Raw genomic sequence first — 22,240 nt, 5'->3', positions numbered from 1 at the left:
TGTGATTATTTAACTATCTGGAGTCAGTGTCTCAGTATAGCCCATAAATTTTCTCAGATTTCGTCTCTTTCCTCTTGATTGAATTGAAAAAATTAAGACTCTTAAATGCCTTAAGAATGGAAGCTCAGACTTTTAGGCCTGCTCCAGGGCTGATACCTGTCTTTCCAGCCTCTTTCTGATGGAGAATTGCAAATAATTCCCTGTCAAATTCTTCTCCATTGGGATGTTCTGGTAGAACAACAAATTCTTCTTAAAATTGTTTCCTCTTAAACATTCATTTTTCACCATCCCCGAATATTTTTACTGCATATACAACCACAACTGAGCCCGACATTTCTTTGTTAAGTTTATTATTTATTTATTTTATTTATTTTATTTGATTTTTATACCGCCCTTCTCCCGAAGGACTCAGGGCGGTGTACAGGCAAGATAAAACCAGCAATACAAATATACAGGTTAAAATACCATTTAAAAAACTTATTTAAAATTAGCCTGAAATTAAAATTACCGTAAACTAAAAACCCCGTTTAAAATTAATAAAATTTCACATTAAAAATCCAATTTAAGCCAGCCCCGCGCGAATAAAGAGATGTGTCTTCAGTTCGCGACGGAATGTCCGAAGGTCAGGTATTTGACGTAGACCCGGGGGAAGCTCGTTCCAGAGTGTGGGAGCCCCCACAGAGAAGGCCCTTCCCCTGGGGGCCGCCAGCCGACATTGTTTGGCGGACGGCACCCTGAGAAGTCCCTCTCTATGGGAGCGTACGGGTCGGTGGGAGGCATGTGGTAACAGCAGGCGGTCCCGTAAGTACCCAGGTCCTAAGCCATGGAGCGCTTTAAAGGTCGTAACCAACACCTTAAAGTGCACTCGGAAGGCCACAGGCAGCCAGTGCAGTCTGCGCAGGAGCGGTGTTACATGGGAGCTACGTAGCTCCTCTATCACCCGCGCAGCTGCATTCTGGACTAACTGAAGCCTCCGAGTGCACTTCAAGGGGAGCCCCATGTAGAGAGCATTACAATAATCCAAGCGAGAGGTAACGAGCGCATGAGTGACTGTGCATAAGGCATCCCGATCAAGGAAGGGGTTTAGCTCTGCCTGGTAAGGCCTGTTATTAAGAACACAAAGCCTGCAATTACTGCAGGTTCGAGCCCGGCCCAAGGTTGACTCAGCCTTCCATCCTTTATAAGGTAGGTAAAATGAGGACCCAGATTGTTGGGGGGGCAATAAGTTGACTTTGTAAATATATACAAATAGAATGAGACTATTGCCCTATACATTGTAAGCCGCCCTGAGTCTTCGGAGAAGGGCGGGGTATAAATGTAAAAAAAAAAAAAAAAAAAGGGGCACAACTGCCGAACCAGGCGAACCTGGTGGAAGGCCCTCCTGGAGACGGCCATCAGATGATCTTCAAACAACAGCCGATCATCCAGGAGGACACCTAAGTTGCGCACCCTATCCTTTGGGGCCAATAACTCGCCTCCAACAGTCAGCCGTGGCTGCAGCTGACTGAATCGGGGTGCCGGCATCCACAGCCACTCTGTCTTGGAGGGATTAAGCTTGAGCCTGTTTCTCCCCATCCAGACCCGTACGGCTTCCAAGTGAGGCAGTTAAGTGAATTTTGTCCCATTTTATGACCTTTCTTGACACATTTGACCTTTCTTGAATCACTGCAATTGTTAAGTTGGTAGCACGGTTGTTAAGTGAATCTGGCTTCCCCATTGATTTCGCTTCTCAGAAGGTCGCCAAAGGTGATTACGTGGCTCCAGAACACACCAACCATCATAAATTTGAGCCAATTTGCTTTGGTTTCTATAGACACTAATTGGTTGTGCCATGGTTTCACCTGTATCCCATTGTGGCCAGTCTCTACATGGAAGAGGTAGAAACTAAAGCCCTAAATTCCTTCACAGGAATCCCACCAGGGGTGGGTTTCAAATTTTTTTACTAGCAGTTCTGTGGATGTGGTTTGGTGGGCGTGGCATGGCTTGGTGGGCATGGCAGGGGAAAAATACTATAAAATCTCCATTCCCACCCCACTCCAGGGGAAGGATACTGTACAATCTCCATTCCCAATCCAGGGGAAGGTTACTGCAAAATACCCCATTCCCACCTCACTGTGGGGCCAGCCAGAGGTGGTATTTGCTGGTTCTCCGAACTACTCAAAATTTCCACTATCAGTTCTCCAGAACTGGTCAGAACCTGCTGAAACCCACCTCTGAATCCCACCCACACACTGGTATAGGTATGTGGACGATACTTGAAACACATCCACTCTGTGGACAGATACATCAAATTCCTACAAGAAGATGTTAAGGAAAATAGTCTGGCTTTCATGGACTATGCAGTACACATTAAGGAAGACAGAAGCCTTAACACTGAAGTTGACAGAAAACCCACACAGAGATCAATATTTACATTTTGATTCTCACCACCCACTGGAACACAAAATTGGAGTGATAAGAGCCCTACACCACCGGGCTGAAGGTCTTTCTACCAGCAAAGATGGAAAAGAGAAAGAGCTAAAAAGCATGTCAAGGAAGCCCTCAGAACTTGTGGCTATCCCAAGTGGGCCTTCATTAAATCCAAAAAAAGGCCCAGCAGGAGCTCCTCCAAAACAGACAAAGTAGAGAATCGATGTGTTTTCCATCTTTGCTGGTAGGCAGACCTTCAGCCTGGCTGTGTAGGGTTCTGATCACTTCCATTTTTGTGCCCCAGTGGGTAGTGAGAACCAAAATGTAAATATTGGGCTTTGCTTATTGGAAGCCAGCTGGGATTATGATCACGTGACCATAGGACAACTGGAACCATCACGAATGCAAGCCGTTTGCCAAGCACCCAAATTACAATCATGATACCATGGGGATAGTGCAATGGTTGTAACTTTGAGGACAAGTCATACCAGTGTAACTGAACGAAAGGATGTAAAAGCACAAAAGGAGTTAAACAAAAGGCTGCAAAAAATTTAATAAAATAAATAAATAAAAAATAAAAATAAATAAGTCAAGGGCTACTTGCATTTGATTGCCAGTGTCTCTAAATCCTTTAAAACAGGGGTCTCCATCCTTGGCAACTTTAAGCCTGGAGGACTTCAATTCCCAGAATTCTGGGAGTTGAAGTCCGCCAGGCTTAAAGTTGCCAAGGTTGGAGACCCCTGCTTTAAAATATTCCCTGTTACATATGCTTGGGTCCAACTCTTTGACAGAGGAATAAATTGTTTCCATTTATAGATGGCAATAAAAAAAATCAGGGTGGAGGGAACCCCAAAAGTGGGCTCGTGACAGGTCCTGGTCATGTTCTCCAAGGCCTCCATCCCATCACTGTGGTCAAGACTTATTAGATGCCAGAGGCTTTCCTGTAGCGATGAAGCACTAGCTGCACAACCTGTGCATCGCGAGCAATGCAGCTATGTGCCAAGCTGCAGTTCCTGGGAGTTACTTCTGCTTTTAACTAGCATTTAAATGGTCCATTTGATTAATCATTTGTATACTGCCTATCGAACTCCCAAATTTCCTCTGAGTTGTACATACTGTAAAAGACAATTATATTGCCGCAGATTAAATAAGTGAATTAAAATGGAATTGCAGCTTAATTTGACCTGTGATTTTGCTCTCATTCCCTTTAGTGGCACACACGCAACTCCGGCAAATAGATGAAGTCATCCATGACAGCCCGTGATGAATTGCCATCGCTATACTGTATATTTTAATAGCCTCTCACTAATTTAAATTGAGCACCAAGTAAATTATAATTCCGTCACTTGAGTGCTTGTATTTAACTTGACAACTCATCCTTGTTTGTCCTGGAGGTGTAGCAGAGAAAATGGCTCAGGTATTTCTGGTGGGGTTTAACCCTTTCTCTGTGAAATCCGGCTTGAGAAGTCCCTTTTCTGTGGCCTGGTGGTTATTTAAGAGAGAGGATGGCACCAGGCCATTTTAAATTCGGAGGCAAGGGGCCTGTTTTTCCTAATCCTGTTTCTGTTCTCTCTCATTCACTTTTACATCATTAAAATGATAAACTGAAATAAGGATTTGAATCCTAATTCATAGGAGCCATTATCTCTTTCTCCAGTGAGAGTAATTAAAATCAAATTTATTTATTTATATTTCCTATTTCTTAACCACCCTCAGATTGACTGTGGGTGCCTGCCTGGGCATCCAGAGCCTGCCAGTCCGAATACTCCCAAACAGCATAATCCCAAACAGACACATTTTTAGCAAACTTTGGGAAACCTTGAAGAATTTGCTTCATTTTTAAAGGCAAACGTCGCCCACATCATTTGAGACCACAGTTTGAATTCTCTGCTCTTTTCAGCCACCTCCTACAGGCAGTCCTCGACTTATGACTGCAATGGAGCCTGGAATTTCTATCATAGTCATGACAGTCATAATATTTATGTGATTGGACCTGATCTTACAACTTTTTCCCCACCAGTCTTAAGTTTATGTGGCATCGTTCAGTGAATGCCATAGTCGTTAAGTGAATCAGTGTATTCTTATGTGTGTGTTTTGCTGGAAACTGCCCAAAAGATAATACATTGTGGTCATGTGACCATGGAATGTGGCAACTGGCATAAAGGTGAGCTGGTTGCCGCATCCCTTACATGTGGTCATGAGACCGTAGGGGAGGTACAAGGTTGAGAAATCCTTCCATAGTAGTGGCACCTTAATCTTGCACTGTGTATGATCCACATGGTTAGTTGCAACCTCATTAGTTTTAACAGAACAGAATAACAGAATTGGAAGGGACCTTGGAGGTCTTCTAGTCCATCCCCTTGCTCAAGCAGGAGACCAGGGGTGAAATCCAACAGATTCTGACAGGTTCTGGAGATCCGGTAGTGGAAATTTTGAGTAGCTTGGAGAACCGCCAAATGCCACCTCTGGCTGGGCCCATAGTGGGGTGGGAATGGAGATTTTGCTGTATCCTTCCCCCTGGAGTGGGGTGGGAATGGAGATTTTGCAGTACTCTTCCCCTACTATGCCCACCAAGCCACGCCCACCAAGCCACACCCACAGAACTGGTAGTAAAAAAAAATGGATTTCACCACTGCAGGATACTTTAGAGCAGGGGTCTGCAAACTTGGCTCTTTTAAGATTTGTGGACTTCAACTCCCAGCAAAGCTGGCTGAGGGACTCTGGGCGTTGAAGTCCACAAGTCTTAAAGGGACCAAGGTTGGAGACCCCTGATCTAATCTGTACCCTTTTAATACAGCAACTTTTTACACACACAGCCTGGGTAGCACAATGTGACGTGTACAATGTAAATATATAATTTGAGGAAGCAGGCCTGCCTCACTATTTTATTCAAAACGGGGCCGTGTTCTGAAAAATCAACATGCCCGTAAGTTACAGCAGCTTTCAGGCTTTCTTGTTTTATATCCTACTTTGGCTGATAACTGAATTTGCCTTCTGTGGCATCCACTGATCAATATCCAGCCAAAGGTTTTGCAGTGGCCAAGCTTGTCTTGAGGAAAACTGAAGTTACTAAAGTGAGTTTAAAACGGCCTCTTTTAGAGTCCAGAGAGGGTTAAATTTTCCTTGCTCCTCTAAGGAGTAAAATTGATACAACGGTTCCAGCAGTTTACTTTGTTTTAAGCTTTCCATCCAGGAAAAAAAATATGTAAGTGAATATTGTTGGCAAATGACTATTGATTTGGAGAAATGTGTTAAATGTTTTCTTGGCAGCGTTTCTATTACAGTTACAGCTTTTATAAATAACCCTAAAGCAAATTCTTGATAGAAACGGGTTGTGCACTTTCCCCCCCTGTTTAGACAGACATCAATACTTTAAAAATGTAGGTTTGGAAATCAGCTGGATGCGAGCAAAGGATTGAAAGAAGTTTCCATCAGGAGTCAAGCTGCAGCGGAGCGTTGGCTGTGCTGAATTTGCAAAGCCTATTTGATCGTGAAATTCCCATCCAGATTCTGAGAAATGTAGGCCTGGATCCTGTTTTTTGCCAGGCAGGGATGGCATTTGGGGGAGAGAAGCGTTTACCTCAGGATTGGAGAAAGGTTCTTGAGCATATACAGAGAACCTTCAGAGCAGGTGGGATCCATCCTCACATTTTCTAGTCTAATTGTCAGAGTTTCCAGGTGTTTCCAGGTATTATTTGTCCTACAAATACGGACATTTAAGTAATACAGGTAGTCTTCAAGTTACAACAGTTCATTTAGTGACTATTTAAAGATACAGCAGCAATGAAAAAAAGTGATTTATGATCATTTTTCACACTTACGATCCTTGTAGCATCCCCGTGATCGTGTCATAAAAATTCAAAAGCTTGGCAATTGACCCATACTTATGACGGTTGCAGCGTCCCAGAGTCACATGATCCCCTTTGTAACCTTCTGACAAGCAAAGTCAACGGGGAAGCCAGATTCACTTAAGAACCGTGTTACTAATTTAACAACTGCAGTGATAACAACTATCGCAAGAAATGTCATAAAATGGGGCAAAATTCACTTAACAACTGTCTCACTTAGCAACAGAAACGTTGGGCTCAAGTGTGGTTGTAGGTTAAGGACTAGCTGCAGTTTAACGGAAGGGCAAAACATTTCCTTCTGAACACCGAATATTCTGGAGAAAATAGGAACTTTCTCTTTTCCTTCCAGATCACATGAATCTGCTGGTCCAGGGATGGCCCTAAATTTTTTCTAGAAGAAAATCACCCAGTTGTGGCAGAAAGATTTCATATCACCCCAGAAACAGATCCAGGAGGGAAAGAAACCCTTCCTTAATCACAAATTAAATAAAATACATAGAATGAAATGAAATGATCAAATACCTTAGAACAGGGGTCTCCAACCTGGGTAACTTTAATCCTGGCCGACTTCAACTCCCAGAATCCCCCAGCCAGCAAATCTGGCTGGGGTATTGTGGGAGTTGAAGTCCACCAGGCTTAAAGTTGCCCAGGTTGGAGACCCCTGCCTTAGAATTACAATCAAATACAGCAGTGTTTTGCAGCCTTGACAAGATAGGTGGACTTCAGCTCCCAGAATTCCCCAGCCTGCCTGGGTGTTGAAGTCCATACATCTGAATGCTGTCAAAGTTGAGAAACACTGCTCTACAAACCTATGAGGAAGTAATAATATGTGAAGTGGAATATATCTGTTGTTAAAGGTCTGAGGGCAGCCATAGAGAGGCTCAAAACGACAGGTGGGTGGGCGGAAACTCACAATTGATTGTACCTTTTTTGCATATATTGCAATACTTCTAAAAAGGTGGACAGCTTAAACTGAGTGGTCATGACTACCGTCTTGGTATTTCTTTAACCTACCTTGTAGACACCCCTGTCTACAAATTTCTTTGGGTGGTAAGATAATTAGGGTGGATTTTACACAAGGCAGCATCTTGTGTGGGATTGGAAGCTAAGCAGGTGTGAGTCTGGTGCATACATGGATGGGTGCCTGTCAGGAATACTAAGCTGGGAAATGAAAGAAAATCCCAGAAAATGGCTACAGGGTCATCTACATGAAGTCGCCAAAAATCAAGCTTTGCTCAGAAGATATATAATTTTAAGGATCAAAAGTCAAGTTACGTTGCATAACTGATCTAGATTGGTCTCCTTGAACCACTTGCTGATGGACTATTGCAGTATTTTTCAACCTCAGCCACTTGAACTTCAACTCCCAGAATTCCCCAGCCAGCATGCATGGACTTCTGGGAGTTGAAGTCCACCCATCTTCAAATGGCCGAGATTGAGAAACACTGGGCTATGGCATTGATTTCAGTAACAGTGAGGACAAAAGCTGTAGCCCCAAAAACAAGTGAGGTTTTTTTTTCTTCATGCAGACTGGAGCTTATACATTAAAAAAAAAAAGAAATGGTACAATAATGTTTCTTGCTGAGTGCTGCCTGATTTTCTGTAGCAAAATAAATAATTTAATATTAATGTTTTATTTCCAGGTGATTCCTTTAGATATTACACTAGAACTTCAGAAACAGATTATGTCTGAATTAGAAATCCTTTATAAGGTAATGCTTTTCTAGCACTTCTTTTTCAATTCTGTTTAGCATGCTATTTTACCTAAAAAAATAATAATTCCACTTGCTATTTCTTCTTTTTGCAGTGTGATTCATCCTACATCATAGGATTTTATGGTGCTTTTTTTGTAGAAAATCGGATTTCCCTTTGTACTGAATTTATGGATGGTAAGTGAAATACTATAATATTGGTGAAGGACCATAGTTTAAAAAAAGGAATTGGAAAAAAGGAATTGGTTGAAGAATATTGGTTTACTATACCTTAGAACCATGAACCGAATCCTACAGATAGTGATTTTTTTTTTTTAAAAAAGGGATATTTTGAGAATAACATTAGCAAGGCTCAATGCATCAGACAAGCATGAGTTATTTCTTGGTGCTCTTTTTCCTGAACAGAGTTGCAATAACTTTTATTGAAAATTTATACATGGTAGATAATAAATGGTGATTTATAGGTGGCTTAATATTTCCCAATTCCATGCAATCTGTATTAACTGACAAAACATCTGTTCCTTTATCTTAATAGCTTTAGTCACCAATACAGATTTTTCCTTCTAAGTTGTTTCCTTGGTCCTACGTGTTTCTTGTGGGTTGGAATGGCAATTTAAGGGTTATTGGGTTTTTGTAATGACAATCTTAAAGATTGCTTTACTCGGCACTTTCACCTCACGATAAATTTCTTGAGCAAACCAGCCACAGATTCCTCACCAATTGCTGGACAGCAAAGTGGGCACCCAATCATCTAGGTCGTGCTGGCTGGGGAATTCTGGGAGTTTATGAGTCTTAAAGTTGCCAAGTTTGGCGAACCCTAATCGAGGTGACATTTTTAGAGAAGGCCAGCTTAGCTTTAGCTGATCACATTTTGTTCTCCCTGCAGGGGGCTCCTTAGATGTCTACAGAAAAATTCCAGAACACGTCTTGGGAAGAATAGCTGTAGCTGTGAGTACCTTGGGAGGGGTATATCCGTTCTTGAAACATTTAATAAATGTGCAATTGCTTAATCACAATCATGAAGTTGCCAAATGAAGTGTGCAGGTGCAGTAGAAGCAATGGGGGGAGAACAAGGAAAAAAAAATGGGGAAAATGAGAGACCTTTAAATACTTGGAAAGCAAACCAATTGATTACAGCATGGATTAAGTTTCACTTGAATAAAAGCATATAACAAACGCATTTGAATTCAGAGAAGCAGACACTATAATCGTCTTCAAGATGCCACAAGACTTGGTATTTCTGGGGAGCAGAAGTGCTCTTGATTCTGCCTGTGTGCCTTTGCACACAACGCATGGAGCACTTAAGCAGAATTGACCAAATTGGAACGAACTTACCATAATTTTCGGAAGCTGAATAAAGGCCAACGGAATGGACGCCCAGCTGACCGTTGAGAGAAGGGGATTGCTGCACAATGGCTAAATTGGAGGCAGGCTTTGATAATTTAAGTGGTTTAAAGCATATCAGAGTTATTCTGTAATGCACTACTTAATTAAATTCCTGTTTTCCACACTCATTATACATCAAGCTGACAACTGAAACCCTTTAATCTAACGCAGACAGCTATTTAGTCTACTTTCATTGTAATTCACAGCTCGGCTTCATCCTCTGCACTTCAGATGCATGCGCAAAGAGCATCTTTTCATCCAATGTGCTCCCTCTGGAACAGTTCCAAATGGCTTTACTTTTGAGCCCAATGTGGTTTCTTGTGCTGTGGGAGAGCCTGGGGATTTTCACGTGGCCTGTTTCAGCGAGCTAAAAAGTGTTTCATTTTCCTGTTGGGATAATTTGCAACTTACTAAATAATTACGCCTGTAACTTTCATTTGACTAAAAAGACTTTCTACTTCCTGGGATCATGTGCACCCTGACAAGATAGAATTTCAGGTGGAGTCTTTTAAATCTTTTCCAGGCAAAGAATTCCTAGTGTGCTGAAGGCTGTGCAATGAATTGGCTCGCTGTTTGACAAATTGGCTTTACAGGGATGGCTCTCACACATCCAAATCTTAAAACATGAATTTATTTATTTATTATTTATTTATTTATTTATTTATTTTTCGTACTTTTATACCGCCCTATCTCCCTAGGGACTCAAGGCGGTGTACAGCCATATAAAAAACACATAAATATACAAAATAAAACATTCATCTAAAAAACTTATTATAAAGGCCAAATATTTAAAATAGACATATAAATAATAAAACCCAATTTAAAACCAAATCTAAAATTTAGACATTTAAAAATTTAAAACCCTAGTCCAGTCCTGCGCAAATGAATAGATGTGTCTTAAGCTCGCGGCGGAATTCAGAATAAGGGTGTATGAAACGGACAGGACTATCTGACTCTTTAAGGCAGAAGCACCAACCAGTTGCTGTGGTGACAGAGGCAGAGGCTGAGTGGGACAATTCAATCCTCTCTTCCCACCCACCCCCATCTGTGAACAACATATTGGTGAGAGAGATTTTGGCAAACAGATCCAGGAAGCAAATGCTAAGAGAATCCAGGAATTCTAAAATTCTAAATTTACTTTAGGTTTATTTTAGTCTCAGAACCTTTCTAGTTGCTTTTGAGTCCTTCATTTGTACTTGATTTAGAGTCTGTCGTTTGTACTTCTGTAACTGTCTGGTTTGGTACAGCTATCAAACAGGACAGGTACAGACTCCAACAGATAGTTAGGACTGCAGAAAACACAATTGCAACCAGCCTGATTTCCATTGAGGACGTATATACTGTACGAGTCAGAAAGGAGGCTGAGAAAATACGTACAAACCAGGGGTGATATTACCTTCACTATGGGTTCGCAAATGTGAGCACACGTACCACCTCCGCACATGCACAGGACCTTCTGCACATGTGCAGAGCATCAAAAACAGGATGTGATGACATCCTTATATGTCTAATCACACTTGGCCAATAAACTGGTTCTGTTCTATATTCTATTCTATTCTATTCTATTCTATTCTATTCTATTCTATTCTATTCTGATTTCTCTATTCTATTCTATTTTATTCTAATTTCTCTATTCTATTTATTCTATTCTATTCTATTCTATTCTAATTTCTCTATTCTATTTATTCTATAATAAAGCTCAGGGGCTAGGACATTGAGCTTGTCGATTGAAAGGTCGGCAACTCGGTGGTTCGAATCCCTACTGCTGCCCATTAATGGGGTGAGCTCCTGTTACTTGTCCCAGCTTCTGTCAACCTAGCAGTTCCGAAAGCACGTAAAAAATGCAAGTAGAAAAAATAGGGACCACCTTTGGTGGGAAGGTAACAGCATTCTGTGCGCCTTTGGCTTTGAGTCATGCTGGCCACATGACCACAGAGATGTCTTCGGACAGTGCTGGCTCTTCGGCTGTGAAACAGAGATGAGCACCACCCCCTAGAGTCGGCAACAACTAGCACGTATGTGCGAGGGGAAACTTTACCTTTACCTTCTATTCTATTCTATTCTATTCTATTCTATTCTATTCTATTCTAATTTCTCTATTGTAGTCTATTTATTCTATTCTATTCTAATTTCTCTATTCTATTTATTCTATTCTATTCTGATTTCTATATTCTATTCTGATCTATATTCTATTCTATTCTATTCTATTCTATTCCTATTCCTATTCCTATTCCTATTCTAATTTCTCTATTCTGTTCTATTTATTCTATTCTATTATGATTTCTCTATTCTATTATTATCTCTATTCTATTCTATTCTATTCTAATTTCTCTATTCTATTTATTCTATTCCATTCTGATTTCTCTATTCTATTCTATTCTGTTCTATTCTGCCCTACCCTACCCTACATTGCAGTCACCCTACCACAAAAATATAAGTAAAAGTCTTACTATGCCTTCCCTCTCTCTTTCTTTCTTTGTGTGTTTGCTATAGTGAGAAAAGACAGCAGAGAAAGGCCAGCTCTAAGCATCTCCCATCAGTATATTGCCTAAGTTAACGTGGGTGGTGGGTTTTGCTTGCCATTTTACCCATTTATTTTCCTTTCCATTCTTGATGTAGAGACACCTTGCACTGTATTTGAAGTGCTAATGTTGATTGTAGCTTTTTTCTCCCCCTCCCCCTCAGATGTGTCCTTAAACTGTCATGAAAATGAGTGATTGATGGCAGGTACAACAACTGCCTGTGTCAAGGCTCTGTCAAGTCATTGTTATCTAACCTACCATTTACCGAGTTCCTCCAATAGCTCCTGGAGTATCTGGTGAAAAGCTTCTTCTCTGCTGGCATCTCTTTAGCAGCTGAAAGCTTAATACTTTGTGTGTGTCTGCTCCAGATTGGAAAATGTCCTTTTGTTTCGTGTAAATGAATAGTGAGATGTCTGATCGATGCCTGAGAGGCTGTGGGAGATCTTTGGACCTGTACTTATAAAGCAGTCTTAAACACAGACATGAAAATCACTCTATTATTTAGTTAACAGGACCCTTTTTATAGCCATTCATTCAGCAGATACATTCAGCCTCTAAAGGAGTCTGTGCACTCCTACACCTGGGGGTTCTGTTCTCTACCTTGATAGCATTCTTATGTTTCATGTTAAAAATCCATCATTGCAAATCCATGCAAATTGTGTCGCTCTTTGTAATAAAAAGAAAATGCTACTTCCATGCAGTAGGTGAGTTGACATGTTGCTGCAGTATTATGCAATAAAAAACAAAGGCACTTAGTTACCTCTTCATTATGTAGTATCACTGTTTCCCCCAATAGCATCCTATGTCTCTTGTCTCTCTAAAAAGGAAATGTTTGCAAACTCGGTCTGAAAACATAAGACTGGTTGCTTTCCATCATAAAGTCTATAGATGGTGGCCATTTTTTTAACTATTTGTTTTTTATTTATTTATTTTGTCAAACGCAACAGTATATATAAGTATAAGCATGAAATAACCATACGAATTGGATACAATCAAAGGGAACATTAGGACAGGAACGGTAGGCACGCTGGTGCTCTTATGCACGCCCCTTACAGACCTCTTAGGAATGGGGTGAGGTCAATAGTAGATAGTCTTTGGTTAAAGCTTTGGGGATTTTGAGAAGAGACCACAGAGTCTGGTAGTGCATTCCAGGCATTAACAACTCTGTTACTGAAGTCATATTTTCTATAATCAAGATTGGAGCGGTTCACATTAAGCTTAAATCTGTTGTGTGTTCATGTATTGTTGCGATTGAAGCTGAAGTAGTCTTCGACAGGAAGGACATTGTAGCAGATGATTTTATGAGTTAGGTCACTAATAAATCTTCACTAAGTGAAGATTTATTCTCATACCTAAGTTTATTGCAAGATACAGCTGGCAGTTTCTAGATTCCAAGAGGAAAAAAGAGAAATGCTTTTTTGACTAAAGCTCAACTCCTGTTGAACTTCATGGACAAGTCAAAAACTTTGGAAGAAGGCAAGAGAAAATACTAGGGTGAAAAAATTCCAGGGAAAACATTTTCTCTTCCGAACCGTTTTGACTTTCCAGTGTGGCCAACAGCCTACAAAGACTTAGCTACAACCAAGGGGGTAAGAATGGAGAGGATCCTCAAAGGGAAAAGCAGATTTACTCTCTGCCGACTCCTGACCCAGCCAACTTAGTGGAAATAAGACGGTTGCCATTTTATTTACTTTCGTGTGTAATTTTTGCATCGCTAAATAGTTTTCAGTCCTAGCTCTTGAAAATGAAAATGTACATCTCCGTGTTATGCTCTGTATTAAATATATTGACCCATTTCTTTTTTCCTCTGATTTGTAGGTTGTTAAAGGACTTACTTATTTATGGAGCTTAAAAATTTTACATAGAGGTGAGTTGCATGTTTGTTCTTTTATGTTTCAGCTGAATGTCACGATCCAGACATAATTTCAGGAAAGACATTTTGAGAACTTAAAATTGACCAGCTTGTGCTAGAACTTAAGACAGCCCATTCTTTGACTCTTTAACAGCGTTCTGTGATGTCATGCTGGCCCCATGACCACGGAAAGGTCTCTGGGCAGCACTAGCTCAGCGGCCTTGAAACGGAGATGAGCACCTGCCCCTTAGAGTCAGCAATGACTAGCGGAGTAAAATCCATCTTTTATCTCCTTTACCTTTATTCTTTGCCTCAGTGAAGGTCTGTGAAGACTGAGTTGAGAATCAGAACAAAGTAAGATTTCAAAGCAGGGGTGCTATTCAGAAGGTTCTGACTAGTTCTGGAGAACCGGTAGCGGAAATTTTGAGTAGTTCAGAGAACCAGCAAATACCACCTCTGGCTGGCTCCAGAGTAGGGTGGGAATGGGGATTTTGCAGTATCCTTCCCCTGCCACGCCCACCAAGCCATGCCCACCAAGCCACGCCCACAGAACTGGTAGTAAAAAAAATGAATCCCACCACTGTTTCAAAGTGAATTTTCTCTAGAGAGATGGATAAACTGCAAGGCACATATAATCCTTTGCTCTAGTTAGATCCTCTCTCTTCTTGGCAAAATGTTCTACACTGAATATAGAACATTTTATGAGATAATACTTTTATGAGGCTTCACTTTTTCATGTATTTGGAATATTCAATATTAGCCCATTAAATAATAATAGATAATAATAACAGAGTTGGAAAGGACCTTGGAAGTCATCTAGTGAGTCCAGCCCTCTGCTCAGGCAGGAAACCCTACACCATTTCAGACAAATCTCTTCTTAAAAATGTCCAGTGTCGGAGAATTCACAACTTCTGGAGGGAAGTTGTTTCACTGGTTAATTGATCTGTCCGGAACTTTCTTCTTCGTTCTAGGTTGCTTCTCTCCTTAATTCTCCTTAATCACCAGGAGCATGCCAATTTGATACGTCCCACTAAAATGTTCCTTGAGGAATTTGCCTGCCTCAGAGTTCTTACCTAAATGGGATGTGTTACTTGGAACCCTGACATTTCCATCCATTGTTTCTTGTCCTGCCCTCAGGTGCTTTGGAGAATAGCTTGACAACATCCCCCTTCTTTGTTCTTCTTTGCTGCGCCTGAGATATTGGAACCCTGCTATCATGTCACCCCTAGTCCTTCTTTTCATGGTACCCAATTCCAGCAACCATTCTTTATATGTTTTAGCCTTCAGTCCCCTAACCATCTTCGTTGCTCTTCTCTGCACTGTTTGCTTTTGTCACCTGGCATCTTCCTGAAGTTTTTCTGATACATACCTTCTTCTCTTTGTTTCCTTATCTTGCTAGACTTCTTTCCAGGTAGGTGTGTGTGTGTGATATCTTTTGTCAGAGTCTCTAGTTACTTCCTATACCTGGACAAATGGTCTAGTGAACCAGGCCTCAACCTTTTGGGCAGCAGGGTCCGATTCCTTCCGCCTACTGGAGGGAGTGTGGTTTTATGTGCTGCCAGCATCCCGTGGATGGAACTTGGCTTATTTGCACGGCCTGGTTACTGGCATGCCGCGGACCGGTGCTGGTCCATGGACCTGGGGATTGGGGACCCCTGGTCTAGTCTATGAGTGAACAGATCTTTTTTTTGCTGAGGGCTGCTTTTAAAAAAAAATAATACTTATTAAATTTATTTATACTTATTAAGTACTTATTAAATTTCCAAAATTTTTATACACAATATAAAAAAACCTACAATACAGCAAAAAATATAAAACAAAGACAAACGCATCGAAATTACAATACTCATAACAGCTTTTCCTACATCGGTATCTCTATCCTATTTAACCTCTATATACAGATTCTACTTCTAAGTATCTCTATCTTAAACTAACATTCTTATTTAAATTATCTTAACCTCTATTCAGAATCCATTCTATTTCCATCAGCTGCTAATACATGTAGGTTTTGGCACCGTGGAAGTGAAAAATATTCATTGTAGAATATTCAAAATGTAGAACATTTTGCCAAGAAGAGGGAAAACCACCTAACCTGTGGAAGAGATAATATGTGCATTGCATTTTAGCCATCTCTCTAGAAGAAGCAGGGTCCAGGGCAGCAATCTTGACACTCTGGGGAAAGGAAAAATATTCTTGTGTTGCTAGTTATAATGAGCTCCTGGTAATTTGCATTTCTCACTGTGGATTGCATTGTACAGGTTTCTCCAACTCTGGAATTTGGTACTGTGCTGGTGGGGCATGCAAAACATTTCATCTTGAATTGTCTCAAATGCAAAACGTCCAGGACATGCTATGGCTTTTCAGCTCAAAACACTTCCAGGCTGCTCAAGGCAGGATGGTTGCAGAGTTTCACGCTTGAAACGGTTCAGAATGAAATATTTTGCACGCCCCTCCTTACACTTACAAGATGAAGAGAGTCTGGTTTTCAAAAGATGATTTTGAAGAGAATACATTGTGTTTTCTAAATAAAACAGTCCGTATGTTTTTGTAATAGATGGCTTGAATCTTGTTGACAGTTCACATAATGGCAAGGAGTAAGCGCTAGTGTTACATTTATTTCATTATCTGGTAAAAATAGCTCAGAAGGAGAAGGCAAGGCAAGCTTTCTTCCTCCATAAAGCTTATTTTACTCATTTGTTAGATTTATATTCCACATTTCCTCCAAGAACTCCAAGTGGGATCCTTAATATTCACACTATATCAGTAGATTTTTATTTGACCTTTTAAGAAACTTTGATGGTGACGTCTTTCCTGGTCTTCTCATTCCTATTAGAAAACTGAGTTAAGCGACCATACATATTTCTTGTTACCCATCTTTTCATCCTTCGCCTTCTTCTGGATCAGGGGTTTCCAACCTCGGTCCCTTTAAGACTTGTGGACTTCAACTCCCAGAGTTCCTCAGCCAGCTTTGGACTCTGGGATTTGAAGTCCACAAGTCTTAAAGGGACCGAGGTTGGAGACCCCTGCTCTGGATGATTCTGAAAGCTCTTTGGGTCTCCTCCTCTTTCAAAGGCTGGGAATTTTTCCCCCTCAGCCTCCAATTCTCTATGACTGAGCTCCCGGTTCCTTTTTGTAAGCATATTGAACTGTCCCTTTCATCGATCCCATTCAAATCATATTTCACTGACAGATTTAGTCTGTTACATTTTTCATGTTAATTGTTATACAGGTAGTCCTCGGCTTACAAACAGTTCATTTAGTGTGTTGTGACCCAGGCCCAAGTAGGTAGTAATAAACTCAGTCCGTGGAAAAACAAACTTTATGTCATTCAACTCTAAAGTAAAACAAATGCCTCCCAACACAAATTCCTCAGTTATCTCACAAACCTTAGTTCAATTAAGCAAACTACCAAAGACCCTTTCTGGCAAACGTCCAGAAGCCACAAAAACAAAGACGTAGACGAAGCAGAAGATGCAGCTACAATGTTGATTTCCGGCAAAGCTCAAATGCCATTGCTGGTCTGTTTTAAGCCTTATGGGAGGGGTCAATCATATCTTGGCCCTACTCCTGAGTTGTCCTCTCTGCTTGAGCTGCTCTTGCCTTCTGGCAGCTTTTCTCATGCGTGCATTAAGAACAGGCTCCTCCTGTTCCTCTGCCTCACTACTATCAGTCTCTGGAGGCTCCGGAGTCCACACCTCACTTCCCGATGGCTCTGGCCTCACCTCTGCCTCATCGCTGTCCGACTTGGTTGCCAGCTCTGGAGGCTACTGACGGACCACAACATAGTGAATGTCTGAAGTTATAATGGCAATGAAAAAAGTAATCTATGATACTTACAACTGTTGTAGTATTACAACAACTGTTGTAATAGGTCACGTGATCAAAATTTGAACGTTTGGCAACCAATTCACATTTGCAGTTGCAGTGTCCCAGGGTTATGTGATCCCCCCTTTCACGACCTTCTGACAAGCAAGGCCAGATTCACTTAAGTTCATATACTATGAATTATGAAAGTGAATTAAGTGTTACTAACTTAATAACTACAATGATTCACTTAACAACTCTGGCAAAAAAGGTTGTAAAATGGGGCAAAGCTCACTTAGCAACAGAAAATTTGAGCTCCATTGTGGTCGTAAGTCAGGAACTACCTGTATTTCACACCAAAAATTCAAGGCCTGTTCCACAATCTCACCTGATAAAATTTCAGCTAACTGGATTGCCCTTTCGTTTCCTCATTTTGTCTTTTTTTCCATTCTGAAGTTATCCTTCTGGTCATATCCAGCTATGGCATCTCTGTTTATCATATTTGAAGCAGGTGTTTGCCAGCAATAAAGAATTCTTTTTTGCAAAATTATTAACCCACTTTCCATTTAATTGTATTTACTAAATTGATTTCTCCCTGTAATTATAGGTTTCTTCATTTCTTCAGTTGATGCATTCCAATTACGCATTAGTAGAATTATCTCCCTTCCTGATGTTGCATCTAACACCTCCTATAATTTGCCATGGAATTGCTCAGGGTCTTCCTTCATTTTGTAGGTGCATAGATTTGTATAACATTGATGTTCACTTGATAACCGTTAATTCGGGGAAATATGTTCTTGTTGTTTATTGGATTATAGATGAACACGTATTTGCTGAAACCCTTTTTCATTTTCATCGCTGCTTTGTTCCTTTCTATGGACTCATGCCCTGAATAGTATATCGTGTAAGTCATCTGATTTTAAATGGCCCATTCCAATCCATTTATTCCTAGGGTATCCAACTTGGTACATTTCATTTCCACTTTGACCATTTCAAGCTCTCAAAAAGTTCCTGCTTCTCAGATTCCTCATTTCAACTGGGTGTCTTCCTTCCATTCAGACACCATCAATAACCATATAATAATATAATAGATATTTTTTATTGGCCAAGTGTGATTAGACACACAAGGAATTTGTCTTGGTGCATATGCTCTCAGTGTACATAAAAGAAAAGATACATTCATCAAGAATCATAAGGTACAACACTGAATAGAATAGAATAGAATAGAATAGAATAGAATAGAATAGAATAGAATAGAATAGAATAGAATAGAATAGAATAGAATAGAATTTTTTATTGGCCAAGTGTGATTGGACACAGAAGGAATTTGTCTTGGTGCATATGCTCTCAGTGTACATAAAAGAAAAGATACCTTCATCAAGGTACAACACTTACAACACTTAATGATAGTCATAGGGTACAAATAAGCAATCGGGAAACAATATCAGTATAAATCGTAAGGATACAAGCAAAGTTACAGTCATACAGTCGTAAGTGGAAGAAGATGGGTGATAGGAATGATGAGAAGATTAATAGTAATGCAGATTCAGTAAATAGTAAATAACCATCAATAACCAGATGTCTTTGCAGCTTTGGCTGGACCACATCATCATCTCCAGATCTATTCAGAAAAGTTCTTCATTTTTCTCTGGTAATTTTCTCTGTGCTTCCATATTTATTTATTTATTTATTTAGAGAAATTATATTGCCACCTATTTGCACATGGCAATTCAAGGCGGCTTACAGAATATAAAACCCCATATAAAAACAATAAAGCTAATAAAAAGAGAGTCATATAATAAATTAATATACTAAAATCACCCCCTGCCTGGCAACAGCACCTCATACGAGCCATTTAATGGGCTCCATCCTGCTCTGGATTCCCCAGGCCCTCTGGCAGAACCAGTTCTTCAGCGCCATCCGGAAGAGTGCTAGAGTGGGGGCCATTCTAATCTCTGTGGGGATGATGTTCCAGAGAGAGAGAGCCACCATGGAGAAGGCCCTTCTTCTGGGTCCTACCAGGTGTATCTCCCTAGGGGATGGAATCCAGAACATTTCCTGCCTTCTGCTGCTTAAATCTTATAGCCATATTTCGTCTTGTCCCCTTCTGGGTTTCTTTAGGAGATTCTTATTCTAGGTGAGTTGAGGTCCTTCCTGCCTGCAGAGCCTTACCTACCCTCAGCTTCTTAACGGACCACTCTTGGCCTCTGCCCCTCCTTTTGACCTTATACCAGTCCTCCATAGTATATAGTATTATACCAGTCCTCCATAGTATATGAACATCTATATGAAGCCGCTGGGCGAGGTCATCAGTGGCTTTGGGGTGAGTTACCATCTGTACGCTGATGATACGCAGCTGTACTTTTCCACCCCGGGCCACCCCAACGAAGCTGTCGAAGTGCTGTCCCGGTGCCTGGAAGCTGTACGGGTCTGGATGGGGAGAAACAGGCTCAAGCTCAATCCTCCCAAGACGGAGTGGCTGTGGATGCCGGCACCCCGGTACAATCAGCTGCAACCGCAGCTGACTGTTGGGGGCGAGTCATTGGCCCCAATGGAAAGGGTGCGCAACTTGGGTGTTCTCCTGGATGGACGGCTGTCGTTTGAAGATCATTTGCGGCCATCTCCAGGAGAGCTTTTTACCAGGTGCGCCTGGTCTGCCAGTTGCGCCCCTTCCTTGACCGGGATGCCTTATGCACGGTCACTCACGCTCTTGTCACTTCTCGTTTGGATTATTGCAATGCTCTCTACATGGGGCTTCCCCTGAAGTGCACCCGGAGGCTTCAGCTAGTTCAGAATGCAGCTGCGCGGGTGATTGAGGGAGCTTCACGTTGCTCCCACGTAACACCGCTCCTGCGCAGTCTGCACTGGCTCCCTGTGGTCTTTCGGGGGCGCTTTAAGGTTTTGGTTACCACCTTTAAAGCGCTCCATGGCTTAGGGCCCGGGTACTTATGGGACCGCCTGCTGTTACCTTATGCCTCCCACCGACCCGTACGCTCACACAGAGAGGGTCTTCTCAGGGTGCCGCCCGCCAAGCAATGTCAGCTGCCGGCCCCCGGGGAAGGGCCTTCTCTGTCGGAGCTCCTACTCTTTGGAACGAACTTCCCCCTGGCTTGCGCCAATTACCTGACCTTCGGACCTTTCACCGTGAGCTGAAAACGCATTTATCTTGTTCAAGCGGGACTGGCTTAAATTTTTAATCATATAATTTTAATTGGGGTTATTATTTATGAATTTTAAGGGTTTTAAATTTTGATTGTCTTAAATTTTGGCCATTCATGGAATATGCTTGTTTTAAGTTTTTGTTTTAATTGTATATTGTATTGTTTTATAATCTGGCTGTACACCGTCCTGAGTCCTTCGGGAGAAGGGCAGTATAAAAATCTAAATAAATAAATAAATAAATAAAATAGTAGGCCATGCAAGGAAACCACCCAAGCTAATATTATTTTTATGGTAACTTTAGAGTAAGAGAATGTTGCAAGACCGAATGTGCTTCCCTCTCCCTCTCTATATATTTCTGAGAGCTATGGAGGGTCAGGTCTGAGATGCTTTTTCAAATTACATTTTTGCACAGACTCCTATTTCTTTTAGCTGGCCACCAGCTGTATTTGCTATTAAATCAATGCTCTCTAGATTCATCCTGCCTTTGTTGTTGCTTCTTCCAACACAGACGTGAAGCCCTCTAATATGTTGGTGAACACAAGAGGCCAGGTCAAGTTGTGTGACTTTGGAGTGAGCACCCAGGTACGTCCCTGCGTTCCTTGGTTGTCCTGTCCTCTTAATTCTGCTTTCCAAACTGGCAAGGAGACAAATGGACTCCCCTCCAAGAGCTTCCTCTGTTGGGAACATAACAATTCCTCCTTTTTAATCTCCTGGTGACTTTTCTTCATCAGAATCAGATTGTTCATTGTTTCATGACAGTAAAAACTGCTGATATTGTAATTACTACTTACCAATAGCCAACTTCATTGATATGCAGCTTGCCTCTGAAAGCGCTTGGACCAAACAAAAGGAAGGGCAGAGCGAGAGGGGTGTCTGGGGAGACCGACTGGCCCATAGTAAAAATTAATATTGGGATCAACAATGGTGGTGGGCTTTAACAATGTGCAGCACAAATTTTAATTAATTTCCATTTGGGGCTTCCCCTGAGAATCTTGCGTGAAACTGACCCTCACGCTCGCTGCGATGTTGAATTGAATTGCAGCCACCTTTCCTCCCAGCCAAACATGAGGACCAAAGAGGAGGTCACGGCTGCATTATATGTTGTCAGAATCTGTTGTCCCTCAGCATATTTAGTGTTCATTCCAGCCTGATAATCAAGGTGGCTTTATTCACATCTTGGGCCCAGCTGACAGTAGAAGGAGGAGGAGGAGGAGGAGAACCGTTTGAATGTGCTGGATTTCAAACACCCCCTTTCCAATAGATGGATCCAGCTGCTTGGTAGGATACGAAATACTCCAAGCCTCCTCCTTCAAATTTTAGAGTTGCCTTTGTTCTCTCCCATAAATTGAAATATTACGGCTATTTTAAAAGAGGGCTCTCATTTGAAGGAAGCCAAGGGGGTGGATTTTAATGCCTTTGCTGATAAATTTGTCCACTTCCCACTTTACATATTTTTTTTCCTGATTTATACATAGGATGATTAGTGCTAAATGAGGAATAATTTCCTGCCTTATTTGTGCTTTATATGGCCCTAACAAGTTGTTT

At 41.3% G+C, this 22,240-nt stretch overlaps 1 protein-coding gene across 9 annotated transcripts in view; it reads left to right on the top strand.

Annotated features, from left to right (window-relative positions):
* Window positions 1–22,240, top strand: part of MAP2K5 (mitogen-activated protein kinase kinase 5) — a 197,670-nt gene that overhangs the window by 64,637 nt on the left and 110,793 nt on the right. For all 9 annotated transcript variants that reach the window (XR_009152052.1, XM_058156774.1, XM_058156775.1 and 6 more), the window contains 5 exons: window positions 7,901–7,969; window positions 8,065–8,146; window positions 8,856–8,917; window positions 13,696–13,744; window positions 21,204–21,277. Coding sequence is in view for 8 of the 9 variants with exons in the window: in XM_058156774.1 (XP_058012757.1) it covers window positions 7,901–7,969; window positions 8,065–8,146; window positions 8,856–8,917; window positions 13,696–13,744; window positions 21,204–21,277 (336 nt within the window). In the remaining variant the exon portion in view is untranslated. The remainder of the gene's footprint in view (window positions 1–7,900; window positions 7,970–8,064; window positions 8,147–8,855; window positions 8,918–13,695; window positions 13,745–21,203; window positions 21,278–22,240) is intronic.

Source organism: Ahaetulla prasina, chromosome 13 (assembly GCF_028640845.1).
Source record: "Ahaetulla prasina isolate Xishuangbanna chromosome 13, ASM2864084v1, whole genome shotgun sequence".
Classification (NCBI taxonomy): Eukaryota; Metazoa; Chordata; class Lepidosauria; order Squamata; family Colubridae; genus Ahaetulla; species Ahaetulla prasina.
The sequence above is the reverse complement of the archived record's forward strand: the minus strand, read 5'-3'. Positions and strand labels throughout refer to the sequence as shown.